We start from the raw sequence: 23881 nt of genomic DNA, 5'->3' as shown, positions 1-23881 counted from the left end.
GCACATTTCAGTTTCAAGTGTTTTCAAGTGCTACCTTAGAGCTAGAAAGCCACATAAAAACTTCCACATATGCAAAGTTGCTCATTAAATACTGAGTACACAGACATTTAAAACCAATACCAATCATCTGTTTGTTTAAATGGTTCAGGTTGTTTCTTTTAGATTTCACCTTTTTTGATGGTATGACAGTTTTCATAGTAAATACAGAAGGGCAACAAAAATACCTGGGCAGAAACAAAGTAATGCTGCAGTTACAAGAGATGTGTCTTAACCACAGGCTTATGGAGGTAAGGCACGTCAGCCTTGTGGATTCATGACCCTTTTTTTGGTCAGATTTATAAAGTCACACATGGCAATTGATACATTTTGAATATAGGGATTAGGCCATGCTCCATTGGGGATTGATTTTAATCATTGCATCATACCAGGCGTAGACCTCAGGTTCATTTTGAAATTATTGGAGCAGCTTTTAACCGATCCGCATTAACCACCATATATTGTGCACCTAAACTGTACAACCGCTGCCATTGTTGAAACTACATTTAAAAACAAATGCTTGACTTCAGCATGATCACAGTTAGTCACCCTGACTGGTTACTGATTGGTCTGCCCTTTAGAGTGACTAAGCAAACCTTAATGCAAACAGGGTTTCCAGACTAGAATCACAGTACGGACTCAAGTGGTGAACAATAGGCGGGCAGTGCTATGCTAATAATTAACTGCATCTATATGAATACCTCTGTCTAAGAAAAAAATACAAATTAACCAAATACTGTCATTGAGCTCCTCAAATAGTGCTAGTGTCCATCCATCTGCATGGCTGTACTATTTCATCAAAAGTTGGGAAGGTGCACAGATTTAGACAGTTCCTGCAGAATTAGTGATAAAGAACAACATAAAAAAGGTAGACAAGAAATTAAAAAAGAACAAATTCAAAAATAATGTATTTTAAGACTCTAAACAAACATTTTCTACGTCCACTTTTGGCACTGAACTCAATTTGGAAAAAAGGCATGAATGACTTGTTTGGAGTATGAAGATTCAATATTACACTGCAGTTCAGCTACTCTGTCAGTCTCAGAGTGCAAATGTAAAAATATACAATTCTCACTGTCAAAAAAAAGTTTAACTAAACATGTATGTAGCCACTTCTCAATTACAACCAGTGGATAACTCATATCTAATATTAGTAAAGATATGAAGAATCTAAAGCAAGTTTCTCATGGAGGTTTCACACTCTCTTTGCAGCCCTTTTAATCTCTCCTCACTCATTGCCTCTTATCAGTCACCCACACAGACATGCAGCTTTTTGCTGGCATTTCTTGACACATACAAACAAGTACACACACATACTAACACACTAACATACACACACTAACATACACACACAAAGTCCCTTACGCCCATTTGTACAGCAAGGCTTACACTCCCGGATTACGGAAATCGCCTTTCACCAATGTGTCGGCAAGAGGGCAGACTTTCCACCAAAGCATGGGAACACTCCCGCTCACAAACACACACAAAGCGGGGCCGTGGAGTGACACGGGAGGCACCACAGTGCGCTGCCCTGTTATAGAAACGGACCCTCTTTTATCCCCCTTTCACGTCGGGTGTTGGATGGTCGGATTAAACCTCGAGGGCTTTCTTCACATGTGTGGTCTTGTCAGTGTTTAGGTTGGGTCGGTTTGAATGTGTGTGCTTGTTTGCAAAGAGTGTCTCTGTATGGGAACGTCTATCAGATTGGGCACACTGCATATGAACACGGTATAGATGTGTCTGAGCCCTCAGACAAATCTGAAAGCAGTTCAGCATGGAGGATGTGACTCTGTCGCTCTGTGAGTTTGTATTTCTGCAACACGACTCTCCAGTCTGCTGGGCAGCTGAGGAGAGGAGCAGTGGGGATTCCATACTTTATCTCGCCACTCTCAGAAGTGGCCGAGAACAACCTTTAAAGCTTAGACACTTGATTTCAGCCCCCCTGTGATGGAAACGCTTTGAGTTTTCTACCTTGTGTTTCTACACTCAAGCCTCACATGAGCAGGTTTATCAGGTTTAAAAAGACCAATTAACCCTCAGAGTGTAATTACCACTTTGCAGCCATCAAATGATGCAAATAACATGCCCAAGGAGGTGTGAGGTGCTTTTTACTTTGATTTGATAAGAGTGGAAAAAGAACTGGCTGCAAGACAGAGAACAATCCCAGATTAATGCACCTGTTGCCGTATAATATTTGATAGAATAATGATTGATCCAGTCGCACATATAATGCAAAGTTGTTGCCAATTTAATGTTAAATAATAATGTCTATTATTCTCAGTTTTAATAAGATAGTCATTCATTCATACACTGTAAGTGTTGTCATTTTTTTAATCGATGATAGTATTTAGGTTGCATCCCATGACACTCACACTGCCTCATTCATCATCGCAGTCTTCAACCTTATACTGAAATACCCTGTTTCAGTCTCCAAAAGCTACTTTCTTTTCATTGAAACAAAATAAAAATGTTCTCTCTCTCTTTCGCACACATACCCACACACACATACACACACACACACACACACTAATAGTGTGCTAGAGCTCCATTGCACTGCAGGCCATATTTACCTTGACATGTGCGGTTCAGTCATGAAGAACCACAAGTGGTGCAGCTTTGATGGCATTGATTTACTATTGTGCTCAAATGGAATATGCTTCTGAGCTTTTGCTGTCAAATCATTTGACATGACAGATGTAAGTGCAGGGGAAATGGAGAGGTTGAAAAACAGCACGAGTTAAATGGATACTAAGTTAGACGGCAAGAACTACTCCCCCCCCTTTTTTCTTTTTTTTAAACTGAATAGCAGTGACGGTGGGAGACGGAAAGGGGAGAAAAGGGACAGTCTGCTATTGAAAAAAAAGAAAAGAAGAAAAAATAGCAAGTCTCTGGAGAGTGCTGTAAATCTGCGGGGTGACGGAGGCCAACATTAGTTTCAGGCCATTTGTGGCATTCTCATCTCAACCGTCTCCTGCAGCACCTACACTGGGGCCAATGAGGCAAAACTGATGGAAAGCAGTCTGAATATAGGAGAAAAAAGATCCTCCTTTCATTTAACCAGGCCTCAAACGCTGGCTCCCTCCCTGACCTACAGTTAGGACATAGAACTGAACAATGAGCTGGAAATAATTGAGCACATTGTGGATACTTATTTAAATATTATGTCATTCCACAAGCCAAAAGAAAGTTTTACCTTTTACTGTCTGCATGATTCTATATACCCTCACCATAGAGCTAAATTAAACTGTAATAATATTTATATTACATAGCCTTTATCATACATCCTCATTCATGGAGGGAAATTAAGGTCTTGGGTAAACCGGCGTATTAAACCTGTTCTTAGTACGGTTTGGTTTACCACATTACTTTGAATAGCCCATTATGCTAGTGCCAGTGGCTAATGTGACATGCTATGATGTGGTGTTGTATGTGTCAGTAAATGAGACATATGAGGAGCAAGCAGTCAGAACGTCTGCTGGCTCCTCATTTACTGGAATCTTATCAAAAGCAAACAGAAGCACAAAGAAAAATACAAATGTGCCCTCCACTGAAGTTAACTTTCTACACTTTGGCGGAAGAAAACTTGACTTTTACTTTAGAAACACTGAGTAGCTAGAATATATTAAATGTGTGTGTGTGGTGGGGAGCAAGTAGCTTAATTGTAATGACATTGTACTGTTGTTTGCTTGGTACCCAAAATGAAAACACAGTGGTTTATTTACAACCTCATATTGCACAGTGTATTTCATTACAGCTCATAATGAGTTTATAATATGATTTTTGGATCTGCTTGTTTTGTCTGCAGTTTTATTGCATCCCTTGTGCGTGATATGCATTGTGCTACTTTGTGCATGTGTGCGTGTATAGGTATGCGTGTATGAGTGTGCTTCGACCAACATTTGGTTACATGAATTGGTGGAACACACATACACTATTATGTTATATTATTCAAGAACTGAACACTTAACTCCTCACCCAAAAAAGTAGTTTTCACTCCCATTATGTATTTCCATGATGGAAAACACTTGTAATCACATCCTGACTCTTCTAAAACAGACAACAAGGGAGACTGTATGAAGAACAAGAGCAAAATAAACGTTTTAAACCACTCATCCACCACCCCATAGATGTACTAAACTAAAGCACAATAAACTACATCCTGAAAATATATTGTGTCTGATTGATTGAACAGCAGGGAGTTACAACTTCTTCATTGACTAATATGACCTTCAGTTGTTGAATAGCCACTGGCTGTTGTTCATTATTTTCTTTGTTATTACTGTTAGCACTTGTATAAGGGTAGTGTTAACAGGAATTGTTAGTTCACCCCAGGTAACACTGATTAGGTGAAAACGAAATTAGTGTCAGGAGAAAGTGTAATTATTACTCACCGTGTGGGGAAAAATTTATTCTCATGGAACATTTTTGAATTTTACTCAAAAATTGCTAAAATAATTGTTTAAGCGCTTGAAGTGCTGCAGCGGTTTGATCGTGTGGTTCTACAGCTTCCTACAAAGTGCTTGCTGAGTCGCAGGGGTCACATTATCTGTCCAAATTATTACTCCACAGCAGTCGGCTATGTTACATTTCATATACTTCTATAGCATTTAATTAAACAACAAACACCGAAACATTACACTGAGTGTAACGGTGACGTCAAAGATTTTAAATCTTTTCAATCTCTCTCAGTCTATCTGCTCATCATAATGCTCTGCTTCTTTTTTCAAGTCTATGTGCAGCGTCTGTCTGCGATAGAAATTCAGTTTAGTTTTTAGCTTGAAGGGACAAACAGTTTGTTGACATGTCTCTCCCTCTGGTTTCAATCAGGACACCCCTCTCTGCCTTTTCTCTCAATACAATCCTCAGAATGCATCCCAGAATCCAGGAATTTCTTGGTGTTAAATCATCCACAATAACAACACAGTATCCAGAAATCAAGTTCCCTTTAATCTTTTGCTTTATTTTCTTCATGATGGGGAAGTACTGTCTAACCCACATCTTCAAAAATCATCTGCCAAAATACTTTACTTGTTTCCATCTTCAGGTCCTCCCACTGGAGCCGTCCTGAAATCATGATGCAGCTTCTTCTTTGCCTCTAATTTCTCTTAGTACTTATTGATTTACTTACTGAGTGTTCAGATTATGATGTTACAGTCGATTCAAAGTTTAGATCTTTGTCAATGACAAGGCATATACTGCAAGCATGTTAGAGCTTACCTCTCTTCTTAGTGTTTTCACATAAAAAAAATTGATTCCCACAGTAATGTAGATATGGTATAAATGGATAGTAAAATAAACTTTGACGCTAAACTCATCCATTTTTATATTGACTCCACAGTTCCTTGGCTCTACAGCTTTTTCGCCTACTCTAGCTCATTGTTCTTGTTTCACTGACCTCATTTATACTACTTTCATTCACTCCCACCAGTCTCGTGAGCATTGTTTCCATCCAAAGCCAAACACCAGTCAAAGTTATTGACTTGTTGTATTTTGCTAAAAAGGCAGGTGTTTTTTTAAGAGCTGGTGGATACCACAGAGCCAAATGGAGAGTAAACGTTGGAGTTACATTTTTCAGGTGGATACAAACATGACTCCCTTTAGAGACTAATGTTGCTCCGTGTCTGCTCTCAATGTGTCGGTGTCATGTTTACAGCTTTATGCAGTCGTCCCAAATGACCAAAAAAGTAAATTCATGCAAAATGGGATAATCTCACCATTACAGGGCTTTTTAATACACTCTCACCATGTGTAATATATAAATTAGCCCGAGGCCTTACCTGTGAGGGCAGTTCTGTCCAGTCACTCAGGGCTTTGTGAGAATTTTAGAAACCCAAATCTCCTGCAGCATAAAAATTTGTGTTTGTGTGTAAACATTTGTGCACGTGGGCTTTTGTTTGCTGGTTGATGCCTGTGTCTGTGTGTGTGTGTGTGTGTGTGTGTGTGTGTGTGTGTGTGTGTGTGTGTGTGTGTGTGTGTCTCTGTGGGTATGTCTGTGTATTTGTGTGAGAGTGGGTGTCTGTTTGTCATTCTCGGCATCCCCAGTTGGACAATTAGAAGGTGACAGTCCCATTAGAGCCGGCCCAGTGGTACAAAGGCTGAGTGCTATTGTGAGTGACACAGAGCTCAGCCTCTCACTAAATAACTGTCAGTCTGCCCTCGTCCACTCTGACCCCTCTGGCAGCCTCCCTCTGAGCCACTCGAACTCCCCTCCGGACGCTCATTGGCAGCCTTGGCAGCTCCCTGGGCCAAGCATGGCCCTCCTTTCAAGCCTGGCCTCGAACTGATTGGTTGGACGCCGCTAGCCTTGGGCATGCCAGAAGGGCTTTCAACAAGCCTCAGGGTGTTGCTGATTGGCCAGGCTGTCATGGCCGCATGTCTCATATGGGAGAGGATGGCAGCAGCTTGTGTTGAGAGATGCAAAATGACAATGGAGGTAGGTGGAGAGGAAAAGTGCAAGAGCAGCAAAAGTCTCTATGCCGCTTCCCCCCTCCATCTATCAACCTTTCGCTTTATGATCTGTTCTTTCCCATTAGTCAGGCCTTCAGCCGCCAACCATGTCTTCACTTGTAATTATCTTGTGGGATATTTCTCTGGAAGACCTGTAATATGGTTTACTTATCGTCCTTGTTTTGGGATGCCTTGAGTAAAGTAGGAGTTATTTAACGAGATGAATCTCTCCAGGGGTCTGTGGTCTGTTTTGGTGGGTAAGACAAGTTCGTCGGCCTCTGCCGACAACATTCCCATTACAGAATTAGGCAATGTGGCTTTCTTTATAAGGGAGACAGAATGGCTGCATTTGCTCTATTCTTCTCTCTCGCTGTGAATCAGGGAATTAATGCCATTGTTAATGCAGAGAGATGGCTGGTACATTTCAACAGGATTCTCGCCTCTTGCAGAGCTCATCTAAATTGCCTGGCTAATGCCGTAATTGGGTTTGTGAGTCACTTCTTAACTTCCATTAATATTTGTTCTCCCTCTAATTGCCCCTTTTTTCTAATCTTACATTTCATTCCTCCGTCTGGCTAATGGTCTGAGGTGGAGGCAGTGATGTGCGTGTGCATGCGTGCGTGTGCGCTTGAGAAAGCATCTAATCTATTTTTGAGCAGGTACAAAATGTTAAAGCTGTGGGACTTCTATTTCGGTTCTGGGTAATGATGAATGACATTCAGGATGGAAGGAAGGGGTTTTTGAGTTTAAGAGAGAGAGACCTCGGAAAGGTTCACAGTCAAAATTTGAGGAACCTACTTCAGATCCATGTGCTAAGGATAAAAAATATCTCTCCTCCAAAGACTTCCTGTCTGTTTTTAGAAGTGCTTCAAACTGTTTCGTTCGAAGGGTATTTATTGGATATGCTGGCGGCATTCAGATTGCCTACTGCTCTTCATTAAAAGACATAATACTTGACAATACCTCTGCTGTCTCAGAGGTTTTCTTCTCTCTTTTCACAGTCATCTGTAACTGGATTGTCTTTTCCTCTCATACATCACATTAACAGTCAGGAGGGAGAAAAACATCACCACCAAAAGGCTTCAGCTTTGTTCCCTTAAATTGTCAAGGAAAAAAACAAAACTCTATTATCCTTAAATCTACCTCACTGAAACATTACCTCAGGAAACTATAGGAACTCAAAGGATTCAATTCAATTGACTGTGTTTGAATGTGGAGAAGAATGGATGATTAACAGTGTCAGTACCAGAGTAGACAAACCATCCTTCGGTGATTACTCTTACCCATTTGTATTGATAGGACCCTCAGTCCGTCCTCCCCCACCGGGAGAAATTGGAGAATAGAGGGCAAGTGAGTGAGAGACAGAGAAAGACAGACAGCACAAATACAGACTGAATTGGAGAGCACACCAAATACAAAGGAAGGTGTTTAAGGCAAAAATAAATGGATATTCGCGAGCTGTATGAAGCTCGGTTCATTTCCCATTCAGTTTCCGATCCATAATGGACTAGCCTGCCTGCGTGCTGTTCTTTATGAGTATCAAGAATAACTGTGTGCCATGGTGGCTGTTAATGGATCTCACCTGAGATATATTAAACCTGAGCTCTCAGCAGCTTCTCTCACACACACCTCCTATTTGACTATTTTTTAAATCATTCCTATCTGACGTGCCTCAACCCCATTTTATCACCACACTCCTGCGTGTAAGGTTGTTATTGTATTTTGCGGGAAGGAAAGTTTGAAGGTAAAAAACTTGAGGTCCCATGTTTTCCCTAATTGGAAATTTTGTCTCCATTTTGTCAGCCCATCTCTCCATTTCTTTCATCCTCCGCTTTCTTATTTCTTCCTATGTCATTTTGTTGGATGTTTGTGTGGATGGCCTATCAGACTATTTGAATTCCTCTTCTCCCATCAAAAGCAGGGCACATCAGCTTTGAAGAGTGACAAGCACGCAGCAGGAGGGATCAAAGCGATGCAAAACTGAAATTTAAGAGGAAGTTAAAAAGCGTGTAGTTTTGCCATTTCCCTCATGTTCAACAAAGAGAACACAGATACTGTAAAACAGCAGGGAAAGATGAGACATTATCAAACAGAGCGATTTTCAAGGATGCCTGTGTAGTTCGCAGATGCACAGATGCTTTTGATGATGCTGTTTAACATAGCAATACACCCAGTCGCAGTAAGTCACGTTAGCAGCCATTCCAGCATCCCCACGAGTGCAAAGGTTTGTTGTCACATTGGAAAATTAACCCCAGCGGTGACTCTGAAGTCAGATAAAAAAAAACAGTCATCTACAGTGGGTACAGAAAGTATTCAGACCCCTTTAAATTTTTCACTCTTTGTTTCATTGCAGCCATTTGCTAAAATCAAAAAAGTTCATTTTATTTCTCATTAATGTACACTCAGCACCCCATCTTGACAGAAAAAAACAGAAATGTAGAAATTTGTGCAAATTTATTAAAAAAGAAAAACTGAAATATCACATGATCATAAGTATTCAGACCCTTTGCTCAGTATTGAGTAGAAGCACCCTTTTGAGCTCGTACAGCCATGAGTCTTCTTGGGAATGATGCAACAAGCTTTTCACACCTGGATTTGGGGATCCTCTGCCATTCTTCCTTGCAGATCCTCTCCAGTTCCGTCAGGTTGGATGGTGAACGTTGGTGGACAGCCATTTTCAGGTCTCTCCAGAGATGCTCAATTGGGTTTATGTCAGGGCTCTGGCTGGGCCAGTCAAGAATGGTCACAGAGTTGTTCCGAAGCCACTCCTTTGTTATTTTAGCTGTGTGCTTAGGGTCATTGTCTTGTTGGAAGGTGAACCTTCGGCCCAGTCTGAGGTCCAGAGCACTCTGGAAGAGGTTTTCTTCCAGGATATCTCTGTACTTGGCCGCATTCATCTTTCCTTCAATTGCAACCAGTCATCCTGTCCCTGCAGCTGAAAAACACCCCCATAGCATGATGCTGCCACCACCATGTTTCACTGTTGGGATTGTATTGGGCAGGTGATGAGCAGTGCCTGGTTTTCTCCACACATACCGCTTAGAATTAACGCCAAAAAGTTCAATCTTGGTCTCATCAGACCAGAGAATCTTATTTCTCATAGTCTGGGAGTCCTTCATGTGTTTTTTGGCAAACTCTATGCGGGCTTTCATATGTCTTGCACTGAAGAGAGGCTTCCGTCGGGCCACTCTGCCATAAAGCCCCGACTGGTGGAGGGCTGCAGTGATAGTTGACTTTGTGGAACTTTCTCCCATCTCCCTACTGCATCTCTGGAGCTCAGCCACAGTGATCTTTGGGTTCTTCTTTACCTCTCTCACCAAGGCTCTTCTCCCACGATTGCTCAGTTTGGCTGGACGGCCAGGTCTAGGAAGAGTTCTGGTCGTCCCAAACTTCTTCCATTTAAGGATTATGGAGGCCACTGTGCTCTTAGGAACCTTGAGTGCTGCAGAAATTATTTTGTAACCTTGGCCAGATCTGTGCCTTGCCACAATTCTGTCTCTGAGCTCCTTGGACAGTTCCTTCGACCTCATGATTCTCACTTGCTCTGACATGCACTGTGAGCTGTAAGGTCTTATATAGACAGGTGTGTGCCTTTCCTAATCAAGTCCAATCAGTTTAATTAAACACAGCTGGACTCCAATGAAGGAGTAGAACCATCTCAAGGAGGATCAGAAGAAATGGACAGCATGTGAGTTAAATATGAGTGTCACAGCAAAGGGTCTGAATACTTATGACCATGTGATATGTCAGTTTTTCTTTTTTAATAAATTTGCACAAATTTCTACATTTCTGTTTTTTTTCTGTCAACATGGGGTGCTGAGTGTACATTAATGAGAAATAAAATGAACTTTTTTGAATTTAGCAAATGGCTGCAATGAAACAAAGAGTGAAAAATTTAAAGGGGTCTGAATACTTTCCGTACCCACTGTATTTCAGCATGACAATGTTATTTTCCTTCTTTCAAAGTATTCACTGAGGTGCCACACCTGCTATGAATCTGCAATGGAAACATACAGAAAAACTAAAAGCATATTTTATAGCCATTAAATAGCTTGCCAGCAATTCCCCAAGTTGACAGCCGGCAGTCGTGTAAAAAGGAGCAGTCGAGCAGTTAGAAATTAGACATATGAGCTTGCAGCTGAAATTACTGTAAATTCCGATGACTTGAGGGAAATTTGACTCAAGCCATACGAGCCAAAGAGCTTCAGAGAGCAAATTAGATTTGGTTATCTGTAAAAGCCTGTTTAAAAATGTCAGAAATCTCATGATTGTTTTCTGCTTACACTAAATCCTCATGATGAATCGACCATCAGCTCCTCAAACAGAATGCCTCACACTAATCCTGACTCGGAGCAATGACTCATTATTTTAATCTTGGACAGTAAAAATTCGGAATTTTTGAACAGAAGACATAACCGTATTGTTATGTCTTATGTTCATCTGTTCGTATATAAATTAGTGGTTCAGAGCAGAAGACAGAGGCTAAAAGCAGGCTTGTCAGTATATGAGGAATCCAGTCAGTAAGTAGGTTCTATTAAAGGCATCCAGATATTTGGCAGTTGCTGTCTTAATTCTGGTTGACAGCTCAGTCATACCATGTCTGTGCCATAAGTGGTTGGCAGAATTTCCTCCTATAATTGATCTCAGCATAGAAATGTCATTACTTTTGGCTTCTCTGCATTTATCTACTGAACATTAACCATCCTTCAAACGTACTTATCCTTCATACCAAACTGTAATAACTATAATAAGTGTCCTGAAGTGTCATCAGTGACATTTAAGGAAAATTCTGTTATTTATCAACCTGGGTATTATTTTCAGAGCTCTGTCTAGTCTGACTATGAATCATGCTAACTTTGCATTTGAGATATAAAGATTCAAGTGATGCAAATATTTTTAAAATACTTATCTCTAAATTTGACTAACAGTATCCTCTAAATTAGTCGCCTGGATTATTGCTTGTGTAGCTATCTGCATACAGTAAATACTTTGAGGAGGCAACTCTCCCGCTAACCAAACTACCTTTCTCTTTACCATGCTGTTTTTATGTATGGATTAACAATCACAGGTGTCCAGGTCACAAATGTGATGACAAGTATTAAGTAATGGAAAGTAATGACTAGTTACGACAGTTACGACAAGGAAAATTGTTGTACTTTTCAGATAAACCCAAAGGCAATTTTAATTAATGAATTTAGTCTGCATTTCCAGAATCGCTACAATGCAGGTATGAAGAATAGAGTTAACATTGTAAAGGTGGTCATGGGTTGAAAGGCTTCACTGTTTTGTTGTAATGGTGATGCACTACATATTTAAAGTTGATAAAAAAAAAAAAAGATTGTTCCACTAAATACTGTGCAAATTAGTCCACAAACTACAATGAAACAGATTGTATAGCAGCTCTAAAGGACGGGACCTAGGTCAACTGACTGTTTATTCATTTACAGTCATGAAAGACATTCAAAGACTCCATATTTTTTATGCATATGTGACATTTGCACATTTTCAATCTGAAGTGAAGGAGAGTTGTTGTTTTTTCAGCGTGATTAATTAAAAAAAAAAAAAAAAAAGTGGTCATCAGAGGCAACAACAAGCAGCATTGTCCCCATTATAACAGTGTAGGTGTTTTATAAGCCTCTGTAACCCGGGGGGTGGCGTTTGACGTGCCCTAACGGCAAACTGAGGTGACTGAACCCATAAAGAGCTACAACATAAAGAGAAAGAGAAGGGGGTGGGGGGGGGGGGGTGCTGAACCATCAAGTGTGAATGAGACATAAAAGAGGCTATTAAAGAGTGTAAACCACAGATTCACATTATTGTGTGACATTATCCCACAGCACACAGTAACCCTTAAATATCCCGTAGGTGCCTGTAGCACACTGCCCTAATGACTTCATGGTTGAGGGATAGTTGGTACCTGGAAGCAAAATGCGACCAGAGAAAGAGCTGCACATGTGCTTGTCTCTTACGTAGCAGAATGCTGCTTTGTTCATTGTGCTATGTTGCTAGAGATACGTCAGACATATAGTAAATGGATGAAACACAGTAATAACAAATAAACACCAAATTAGTCCCTGCTTATGTTAGCATCAAACTACTTATGCAGATAGGGTGATCATACAGGATTGGATCAATTAAAGGAGATCTGGACAGACTGAAACTTCACAGTGCGCTAATTAGGCAACCAGCCGCTATGCTCAATAAATGGAAATGTATTCCTTTCCATTCCCTCTATCTGTTTGTGTGCCGTGTGTCACCCTGAGGAGTTTTAGCAGAACACTAATTCTTCATCTAATTTTCCCCAACTCCCCACTGCTTTTGCTCCATGTGTCTTGCTGCCTCCATCCCTCTCCATCTTTCTTCTCACGCTGATAGCTTGTCCCACAGGATCCTTGCAGTTGTCAGTAATCAAGGAAATCACTCTCAAAGAGCTACAAATAGGTCACTTATCTGATGTGTGGTCTGATCTGACGGAGACAGACAGCCAGTTAAGTCCCTTACATCTGCCTCTCCAAGCCATTTTTAGTGTGATTAGTAGCTGTTGTATCTGCTCGGAGGTACTGAAGTAAGAGGGAGAATTAAATATAGCGATAGATAGACATAGAGAGGACAGAAATCCAAGCTTTCATCATTACCATTCTAATCAAATGGCTCAATTGAGCAGTTGTCACTCATGGGATTCCCCGGACTCCAAGAAGCCATGCTTCTTCATTTATTCAATTTATTGATATAAAGACTCTTCATTAAGAGACAGCAGCAAATGTGACATCTAGTCTCAGGTGGCCTCGATGTGGAATTTTAAGCAGAAGCAGAGGCTGCATGACGTGTAAGAGCTCCTTTGTCTCCTCTTGGGGCTATTATACCGACGTGCCAACTATACACAGTCAGCTTTGAACTTGCAGCAAAAGAGACAGATTGCACACAAACACACACTCACATTCACACACGCGCTCAGCAAGCAACCGTGCACATGTCGGAGAATCACAGACCCGTGGCAGGTGAAAATTTCATAAGTATGTTTCCCACATGACGGCCGTCTAAATTATTGAACTGAGCTGGTCCTCTTGATCCAAGCACTGGTGCTCGCACAGAGAATCTCTTACTGTACCTGTCAAACACTTCACTAACCACACATACAAGGCTACAAGCTGCCTTGTATGCACCTAGGAAAGACTCATGCAAAAATAGCAGATGCAGGATAGCAAACCTTTTTTTTTGTTCTTCTTCTTTGTGTTTTTTTGCATGTCTCTGCAGCTCAAGCAGATGGGCTTCTTTGTGGTTTGCCTCAGTTCATTTCTTCTGGTTTTGAACAGTGAGCCCTTAACGTGTTTGTCTCCTTTTCAGCATTTTATCTGTTTTTATGTATCTAATTTATTTTCTATATTTTTATATGTTCCTTTATATCTGTTCTTGTGTCAAACACTGCATGTAATGATCTTTGCTGTAAAGCACTTTGACCTGCATTTCTTGTTCGAAAGGTTCTATACAAATTTAAGTTTATTATTATTATCATTATAATACACAGGGTTTCTCAGGAATGTTCTCATTACAGAAACGCATAATCTGTCAGTTCTGCTCCATTATCTGTCTTTTATCTAAACAGATGACACTGATGATGAGGGTGAATGATCAAATGATGTTATTATATATGCCATAATTTCACTCTGCTTTGATTGGCAGATGGTGGGCATTGTGAATGATAAATGCAATTAGTCTTACAGTATCCTCATCATGCTACAGTGATTGCATGTATGCCAATTAGAGCAGTCTAAGTTTACTGATTGATAGAAGTTGTGCAGTGTACATTACGCCCGAACCTGCAGGGTCCACAAATGGATCCTGTGTGAAGTGAGCTCTGGAAATGAAAATTGCGGCTGTCAAAGCTACAGCAGAGTGCTGCGCTGTGGGTGTGGGAGCACCACGTTGAAAATTAAGAGAGAGGGTATCATGTTCAAACAGAGAAATGTTTTATGCAGCAGCCGCCGTCACTGCTGAACGGATGAAGTAATTTCATTTTCATGCATGATCTGCAGCCCCACAGACCAGGAAAATTGCATAGGAGGGGAAGAGAAAGATAGAGAGAAATAAAAGTCAAGCCTTCTTTTTTTTTCTCCATTTGACTCTTTGATTAGTCCCTCTGACTAGTAACCATAGTGATGGTTCAATCCCCTCCCGCCCCTCCCAAAAAATGTGTCAACGCACTGTTGTGTTCAGAACCTGAGGTTCGAGTCAGGTAAATATTGATTATATTTGGTTCAAATCTTTCTATTTTTAAGTAAAGCTGAAACACCAACAAACTAATTGACCAAAAAAATAATTGGCAAGTATTCTGATGACTTGTGTGAAACAGTCAGCTACATAAATGTGCACATTTTACGCTTTTCTGTCTGATACTGAACTTTGGGGTTTGGACTGTCAAAACGAAGAATTTAAATGTGTTACCTTTGAGTTTGGAAATGAGCCTTTTTGTACAACTTTTGTGCATTTCATAGACAGAATTGTCGATGCATCCATTGTGAAAATATTCTGCAGATTAATTGATAATGTAACTAATTGTCAGTTGCTGCCGTACAACACACAATCAACTATTCAGGCTGCTTTAACATAATCCCCCCCAAAATCCCTGTAAAGTACAGGGTTTAGGGAGTTATTGACTACTGTAATTGGAACTTTGCAGAGGTTTTATGAAGTCTAGATGGTTAGCTTCTTATTTATTAGATATTTATTTCAGGGAAGAATCTCATTGGTTGCAAATTCATTCTGCAGCATAACAATGACCACAAACCCACAGAGACGATTTCTAGGGATGGAAAAAAAAAAAACCTCATAGGCACAAAAAATCATATTTTATGTTTCAGACTTTAAAGATTATATATTTATAGTAATTTCATGTAGTTTTAGCACTTTAAATGAAAAAATCTGAGGAAAATCACCTGAAATAAAACTACTCACCTCGCATATATTGACCCTAAGAGCAGTTGCAAGCAGATATTGTTTGACTACCAATGACATTGTTCCACACAAGCAGATTTCCACATAATTACAGGCTGAATTCATATTTGTGAAGGTGTGCTGGAATCGAATGAAACTAAAATGTAATGTAATATTAATTTGTCTTGATGTGTATGTTATTTTGCATGTATTTTTATGTGTGTTTTATTTCATGCAGTCTCTGCATGTTGAAAATATCCCCGTTCAAATAATATTGATAATAATGGATCACTTAACTTGTGGTTCCATAAGGGTCACTTGCAATTACATGAAAAATATTTCTTCAATTATTGTGTGTCCTTTGATAACCAAGCCTGTCCGTATTGATTTGCTCTAAACTCTGGTCATACAGACACGCACACAATTACAGAATGATGTGTAGCATGATTAAAAAGTTAATGGAATATTTTGATGCAAAGTACGCTTATTTGCTAAAAGTTAGATGAGAATATTAATGCCACCAGATGCTTCGATTCAAATTAAAATACATGTTATTTATATTGCGCCAAATAACAACACAAGTCACAAGCACTTAAAGTAAAGTCTGAGCAAAAGTCTTCGGTTAACATATGTAAGATTGGAAGCAGGGAGATTAATTGGTACAAAAACCAAAGAGTCAAAGCAACACTTGTTTTTTAGTTTTCTTTAATGGTATACTGTCGATTTAAGACTTGCCATATGGTGAGTTTCATTACCTCTGAGACAAGCCAGTTGTTTCACTCTTTTCTAGCCTTTGCAGTATGTTAAGCTAAGCTAACCAGCTGTCGGTTTGCTCGTCATTTTGTGTAAAAAAGCACCAAAAAAAACTATTTCTCAAAATGTCAAACTTTTCGTTTAATCCCTCAACACTCAGCGTCCTGAATACAGTTTGAGTGAAAATGTTGCTGCAAATGTGCAAAAAGTTGTTTCTTTTCTGCCATTTATGGGGGCACACACCGTGTTTATTATCACAGTAGCAGTCCAATAGACCAAATACCTCAAAGCTTTTTGTCATTTTTGAAAAAAGGCCAACTTAGTAACACTTTTAGAGCCAACAATTTAACTGATGCCATATTGATGTTGTTGCATTGTTTGGTTACACAGTAGAGTCCTCAAAGCCCACTGAAAATCAATCCCAAAAGAAATGCTACATTCCTTTTATCTTCTTTTTTAAGTCTGCAAGGCACTTAACAAAAATATTGATATTTGTATTGCTATGGCAGAGGAGCAATTAATACTGAATCTGTATATCACTCCTGTAAATGTCACATTTTGAGTTCTGTAAGACATCTGAGGTGTTAAAGGTGTTGCATACACATTGAGATATTGAATGCGAGCGGATTTAGCTGATAAAGGAATGAATCAGTTTTTCATAATTCAGAAAGGTAGCTATCAGAAATTACGTCATAGCTGGACATAGGGTCCTTTTACACTTGTTCAAGGTCTGCTGAGTTGCGGCCATGAAGGTAAAGAAAACCAAAAACTCCCCAGGCTGGATAAAAACCGTCAGGCAGTAGATCTATTTCTCTCGCTACACCGTTAAATCTTCTATTTTCACCTTCAGGCTGTAAGTTCAAAGTGTTAGCACAAAAGCAAGCTTGCTGTGGAAATGTTATCATCAATGTATCCATCAAACATCCCACGTACTCCCAGTTTTCTCTCAAACTTTTGGTTTTGCTTCACAATGTGCTTTTGACAATTTATGTGACATACTGTGAACATTTTGTACTTTTTTTGTTGTGAGTGCAGGGAAAGCCTGAAAAGCCAGGGCTGAAAAAACAGATTTTCCTCTCTGCTGAACTTGTTTCTCTGGTTCTCCTCAGATCCGCTCAGATCAGGATAAGGATGTTGGCATCCGCTACAGCATCACCGGAGCAGGCGCTGATCAGCCCCCGAGTGGTATCTACAACATAGATCCCATCAGCGGCAACATGTTTGTCACCCAACCCCTGGACAGAGAGGAGAGAGCCTCCTTCCATGTAAGGAAGAAACGACTGTCTGCTGCCTTGTCTGTTTCTGTTTCCCCTCTGGCTCCACTTACATCTGTCCCATTATCTCCCAATTATCCCTGTGGAAATGTGCCTTGGCTTCTCTCTTCCCCATCTACCTTTCATGCCAAAACAAAACGAGTCAGAGCACATTCAGAGGACTTGCTGTTCTTTTGTGCACTACCTTCACACCAGCCTTTCCAGGCCTTGATTGATGCTGAAGCCAGGAATGAAATGAAGAATGCCTTGACAAAACACACTGCTTCATAAGCTGCTGTTTAGATTGAGGTTTAGCTGCACAGAGCAGCACAGGATGGATAGCACAGAGAGCAAGAAAGGGAACCAAGGCAGAGTGCAAGAAAACTGTTGTCTTTGTTCTAACCATCAGAGGTAATGAGGAGGTGCGGCTTCGGATGGGTGCGTACGTGTTTGTGTGTCCACGTATGGCATGCTGATTCATAAACGATGTGTCTTCTTCTTTCCCATTCCCTCTCACTTTCTGTACATGTCTCCCACGTTTCCTTTGTGTACAGCAGGCCCACACATTGTTGCACACTCACCTCATGCACTCTGAGCAGCTGGCCTGTTAAACAGGGCAGGCTGACAGCTGCAGTTAGCCTGCATGTGGCCAATATGGGTTCCTCATCACACACACACACACACACACACACACACACACACACACACACACACACACACACAAACAAACAAGAAACTGAAGGGTTGAGTTCATAACTGGCCTCTCTGGAAACCTCGGGTTAAATGGCTCTCTGGATGTTTGAATTAAATATGCAGACTGCATGAAACTTGTGTTAAGGCTAGGCCATTGGTACATATACACACATTACAGGTTTCAATTTGTATCAGCAAAGACGAACACCTCCACTCAAGGTAAGCACAGTGTCAGACTCACAAAGCCTGCGTGCCTGTCAGCGTGATAGATGGCTGTGCTGCTGATAGAGCTAATTCAAAAGCTCCTGTCTTAGGAGGAAGGAAGGAATCTGATGGGGGAGTGTGGGGCTTTTTTCAGTGCACACACACTCAGCAGTGTGCACATATTACCAACATTGCTACATACACACACACACACACACACACACACACACACACACACACACACACACACACACACACACTGCTCAGCTGCACTGAGTATAAACCAATACAAAGCTCTACATCATTGTCTTGATTGGTTTGTTTTCTGTGTGTTTAAGTGTGTGTGTTCCATTTAGTTTCAAATGAGCCTTACCTGCTCCTTTCAGGCCCTAGACACTGCCTTATGTGCGTTTTTGTTGTCTCTCCATTCGCTGCCCTTACACTCAACCAGCAAATTGGGATCAATAAAGCAGCCAGGTTATTGTTCCCTGGAAAAGGACAGCTGCTCAGTAAACAGTTCTTATTTGACACGGCCTGTAGTGAAAACAGCATGTTAGGTTGAGGGCACTTCAAGCTGAATGTGCCTCCTATTTAGACTCCGTAGACCCATGCTGCTTGTGATGTGATGTATGATTTAGTGCGGGAGAATGCAGCCAGCATTTGACACAGGGGAAATTTGGTCCATGGCTCACTTTCTTTCAACTTGACAGGAAGTTCCCAGCACTGCTGCGCTCTCGTAGGCCAAACTTTGCTTGTTAGTTTTGGGTTCAAGAGAAAAGAGAGACGAGGCTGCTGTTTTTGACAGACTAGCACCAGGGGGAAGTGATCTGTGAGGTGAGGAGAGTGGGTGTTAGCCTGAGCTTCAGTTTTGTCAGACAGAGCTGCTGTGAGGCAGCAGGGCAAGAGGAGAATTGAGCAAATAAAAAAATGTCTGTGATTTTTTTTTCACTTCATTTTTGTTAGCATTAATGCATGTTCTTCATTGTACAAGGAGGGTTTATGTTTGTGTTTTACAGTACATGGATGCACTACTCACAAACAACTGATATGTACATATGTGTTCAACTGGCAACAAATGTATGATAAATAAAATGTGATAATATCAGAATAAATTAGGATTTTGATCATTTATATTGATATTAAACAACAAAACGAGTCCACAGTCATGGTAGCAGCTGAATGACAGAAGAATGACAATGTTAACATGTTGGTGTTTTGTTGTTACAACATTAGCATTTGCACTATTTTCTTAGCATATAAATATATTAATAGTTTTAAAAACTAACTACAGCTAATGGGAATGTCAGTCATTTAGCAGGTATTTAGTCTTGAACAAAATTTGTGGAAAAACTGGAATTTTAACCCAATGGCCCTGAAAATTCCAAGGATCACCAAGGGTGACATCTCCCACAGAAGTTTGTGCCATTCCATCAGGTAGATCTTTAAATATTTCACTGAATAATTGGAAACTTTGACATGCTGCTGGCACAGGAGGAAAAAAAATCAGAGGATCATCATCAGACTCTATGTTATACCCAGCACCAAGCAGCATCCGGCAGCACAAAGTGGCACCAAGTGGTGCTGAGCGCAGCCGAACTGCCTTTGCTAGTTTTAACACTGACACAGTTGTCCCACAAGCACCCATGTTGTTTAAATTGCAAATGTAGTGTCACCCATCTGAGTGTGCATGGGCGTGTCGATCTCAAAATGATGTATGGTCAGGTGCATTGTTGGTGGTTGTCTTAAGGCAGCGGAAAGCAATTGACGAACAAATACCTGGTTTTAAATCGCTGGTGCAGTATATTACTGTTGTTTCAGTGGCACATTATAAAGTTAGTCATATGCGCCTAGATACTGCAGGTAGGTGTACACTCTGGTTGCTATGCACATGTAATAGGGCACAAACATGCAAAGATGAAAAATGAAATGATTACAATGTGAACGATATCATTGAGTACATTAATCTGCTCTACCTACAAACAGATGTGTTTCCTCTGCAGATAATTCACTACTATTTGGCAAATCTATCATTATAATAGCAATCTGTCAAGGTGCAAGTGCAATTGTCTTTTAAAGGGCAGATTTCATAATACACCCAAAGCATACCCTGATTAATACGAGCAAAAAGTTCAACCTCTTTGAACCATGAGCCTTACTTTGCACTCAGATTATCTGCTGTCAAACTAGCAAAAACTAATTACGACACGCCCTAAATGCACTTGTACCATGTGCTTTAGCACTGCATTTAGATCATTAAACACAACCTATTAAATATCTTGACTAAGTTGTATGTGAAGCCAATAGTTCCCATTTTAGTCTGGATCAACTGAATGGGACCAGCAGTACCGTCCCCAGTGGCTAAAAATAATATTGGATATAGTAGCATGAACTATATCTAATTAGTTTAGAAGCTCTCTATAGTTATATAAAGCTAGCATGTTGGACTGCAATAACAACAATAGTTCAGCAGAATGAAAAAAGTACCACATACACAATTCAGTACAAAATCATTAAGTACAAAGCAAGTATACTTATATTTTGGAGCCAATGAGGCAGGTACAAACAAAATGTCTCCTCTGTAGTTGGTACAGTTATACTAAAGCTCACCCTGCAGAATACTGATACTTCACACATATATTTGCAGTCTGCACAACACGCACTCCTCCAGGCCCTTAGAGCACATTTCCAACTCCTCCGTTGAGCACACAATCACAGACAGACATAAATAGCCATCCAAGAACACACACACAAGACACGCGCAGATATGTGAACGTAAAGATGGACACAAATATGGAAAGATAATCAAATATACAGGGACACACAGACACACACAAAAAAAACAGGCATAAAGGACAAAACATACATACACAAAAAGATTTTTTTTAAAAATGCACTATCATTATCGCACATTCGCACACACGCCATTGCACTGAGGCAGTCACACATCCGCAGCATGCAGTGTTCACAGCTGAGAAAACAGATTGGGTTTGTTTGTTTGTTGGGTCTCCTCTCCATGTTTGTTTGCTGTGCTCCAGCCAATGGAAAACTAGCATCTTGAGGATCATTAAGTGGCTAAAGAGGGCTCTTTTGATTGGCTGTGTGTGCCTCCCCAGCGTGTGTCTTTGTGTTTGTCAATGTCCATGTTAATATGCGTAAACACGTGTCTGAATCGGTATTTGGATGCGTTTGGGAATGCTCTGGCGGCAGCGTGTTTGGGTATGGTTTGATACATCCCTGACAGGCAGGCAGAAAAACCGACATGATTAGTTGTGTTTCAGTGAAGGCAGGTGCCGCCATTCAATCTTTCATGTCACCCCACAATACATCATGACTTCCTGTAAATAGGCTGACAGGCAGATTCTCCTCAACTGTGTGCAGACAAAATATTTTGCTGCCAGCGTGTCGGTTTTAGCCAGAATGAGAGCCCTTCTCCATTTACCAAGCCAAGCTGTGATTGAATAACATTTCTGTCGAGGATATAAATTTCAAAGCAATTGAATGAGAGTAATGTAAGTCACGGTGAACGGTGCCGGTTGGGTTCCAGGGCTATTACAAAGCTCTGCGTTATGTTAGATATCATTAGTGGGGATTGGTGGGAAGTAGAAGGTGTATAACAGTAGTGGTAGAGATTAAGACATCCCACTGTAGATAATGATTGCTTTTGTCAGTCCTCCCTGTTCAAGCCCCCACACCCCCACACTGCCTCTTTGTATTTTCATCTCTCATTTACTTGCACAAGAATCATTCACTCTCCTCCTCTTCTTCTGATCTTATTCGCCTTTTTCCTTTTTTTTTCTTCATTCTCCTCCTCTTCGCTCTCTCTATTCTCGCACTGTGCATTGTCAAGGAACAGCTCATCAGACGGAAACATCCATCCAAAAGACTGGCTTTGTCAAAACAAATCGAGACAAACATTCTCTACCGAAAAGAAGAAGCCACAGCTTGAGCAGCAACACCTCTCTGATATTTTTCAGGCCTCTGGCTGTGCTAACAACAAAATAGGTGTTGTTTGTGTGCCTGGAACATTTCACTACTTTGCCCCTTTCTGTGTTGTTTTGGTCCATGCCAAGAAACCAACAGGATACTCGTGCCCCATTGCCAGACAAGAAACAGAATGTTTGCAAGTTAAATGAAGTTGCCAATTAATAAAGTCAAGGTTGTGCCGTGTGCTGCATGTGTTGTCTGCAGAGTTTCTTATCAGTCAAGTCAGCACCTTGCCATCTAATTTAGTTAAGGTATATTTGGAATTTGTATTCAATCATTTGGTTCTCAAGCTCATCAGACTTCCTTTCTGTCATTAATGTGTATTCACAGCTTCGTGCTCATGCGGTGGACATGAATGGTAACCAAGTGGAGAATCCGATCGATCTGTACATCTATGTCATCGACATGAACGACAACAGACCCGAGTTTCAGAACCAGGTGTACAACGGCTCTGTGGCTGAAGGCTCTAAACCAGGTATGACTTCCATCTACTCATTACAGCTGCACGTCAGCAACCCAGGTTAACATTTTGTGAACATTCCTTGTTAACATTTCATTGTGATATTTTCCTTCTTTCGAACGAGCTGATTTTCACACTGTGGACGAAATGAGGAGAAAGTGTGGAAGGAGAGACTTGAGGCAGAGTTATTGTGTGAGGCGAAAGACACATGCACACTTCTGCTTTGAGATGAACTGGGAGTTAGTTTCTGTGGCTCGAAAGCTAGATATTGCAGCTGCAGCAGGGACTGTGACACTATAGTTCATTGAGCTGCTTCTTTTTCGAGTCATAACTTCATTAAATCTGAACACACAGAATGTTATAGGTGGGTTTGGATTAAGTGTGATTTACACATTCCAGGAACATGTATTTGCAATGTTCATCACATAAAAATGTCCAGCGATGCATTTAAAAGTCAAAATATTCTTCTTTTAACTTTGTTGAATCAAAAAGATGCCATCCAGGAGCCCTCTGGAAAATAGGGAGCGGTACAGGTGTCATGAACACTATAGAAAATGTGGTAAGGAAAGAAGTTTACTCAAAGCAAATTAATTATGAATATTGGCTGTTCTGACCGGATTCTTTCCTTTTCATGTACATAATCATCCACAGTCACATCAAAGTCGCTGTGCTTATTATTATCCATTGTTGTGATTACAGTAAATGACGTTTAAACAACATACGTACATAGGTCTAATTAACTTGTTAACAGCTTAGTTGCTAAGTCAACACTTTTATTTGACCATGTTTAGGTGACCAGTCCATCACAGGGCCAATACAGAAAGACAGACAGTCAATAGCTCTCAGATTCACACCGACGGCCATTTTAAATCACCAGTCTACCTTGCACGCATGTCTTTGGAAGCAGTGGCAGCTGCAGAAAACTCATGCAGGCACATTGGGAACATGCTAATCACACAGACAAGCCCCAGCCGAGGTTTGAATCTTCCTGCTATAAGGCGACAGTGATAAAAACTGCACCACTGTGCCTCCCCTCCCACATTATTATTATTAAATTATTCAAAATAAGTATCATATCTGTTCTTCAGCTAGCTTGTTTTTTTCATCAAGCTGATGCATT

At 40.6% G+C, this 23881-nt stretch overlaps 1 protein-coding gene across 2 annotated transcripts in view; it reads left to right on the top strand.

Annotated features, from left to right (window-relative positions):
- The window catches only part of cdh4 (cadherin 4, type 1, R-cadherin (retinal)), a 192603-nt gene that overhangs the window by 133588 nt on the left and 35134 nt on the right, over positions 1-23881 (top strand). For both annotated transcript variants that reach the window (XM_069153622.1, XM_069153693.1), the window contains exons 6-7: positions 17277-17432; positions 22632-22776. In XM_069153622.1, coding sequence (XP_069009723.1) covers positions 17277-17432; positions 22632-22776 — 301 coding nt within the window. The remainder of the gene's footprint in view (positions 1-17276; positions 17433-22631; positions 22777-23881) is intronic.

This window comes from Embiotoca jacksoni, unplaced genomic scaffold, assembly GCF_022577435.1.
Source record: "Embiotoca jacksoni isolate LCO1_2020_lvr unplaced genomic scaffold, fEmbJac1.0.p SCAF_1, whole genome shotgun sequence".
NCBI lineage: Eukaryota > Metazoa > Chordata > Actinopteri > Embiotocidae > Embiotoca > Embiotoca jacksoni.
Note: the sequence above shows the minus strand (reverse complement) of the source record. Positions and strands in the feature narration are given on the sequence as shown.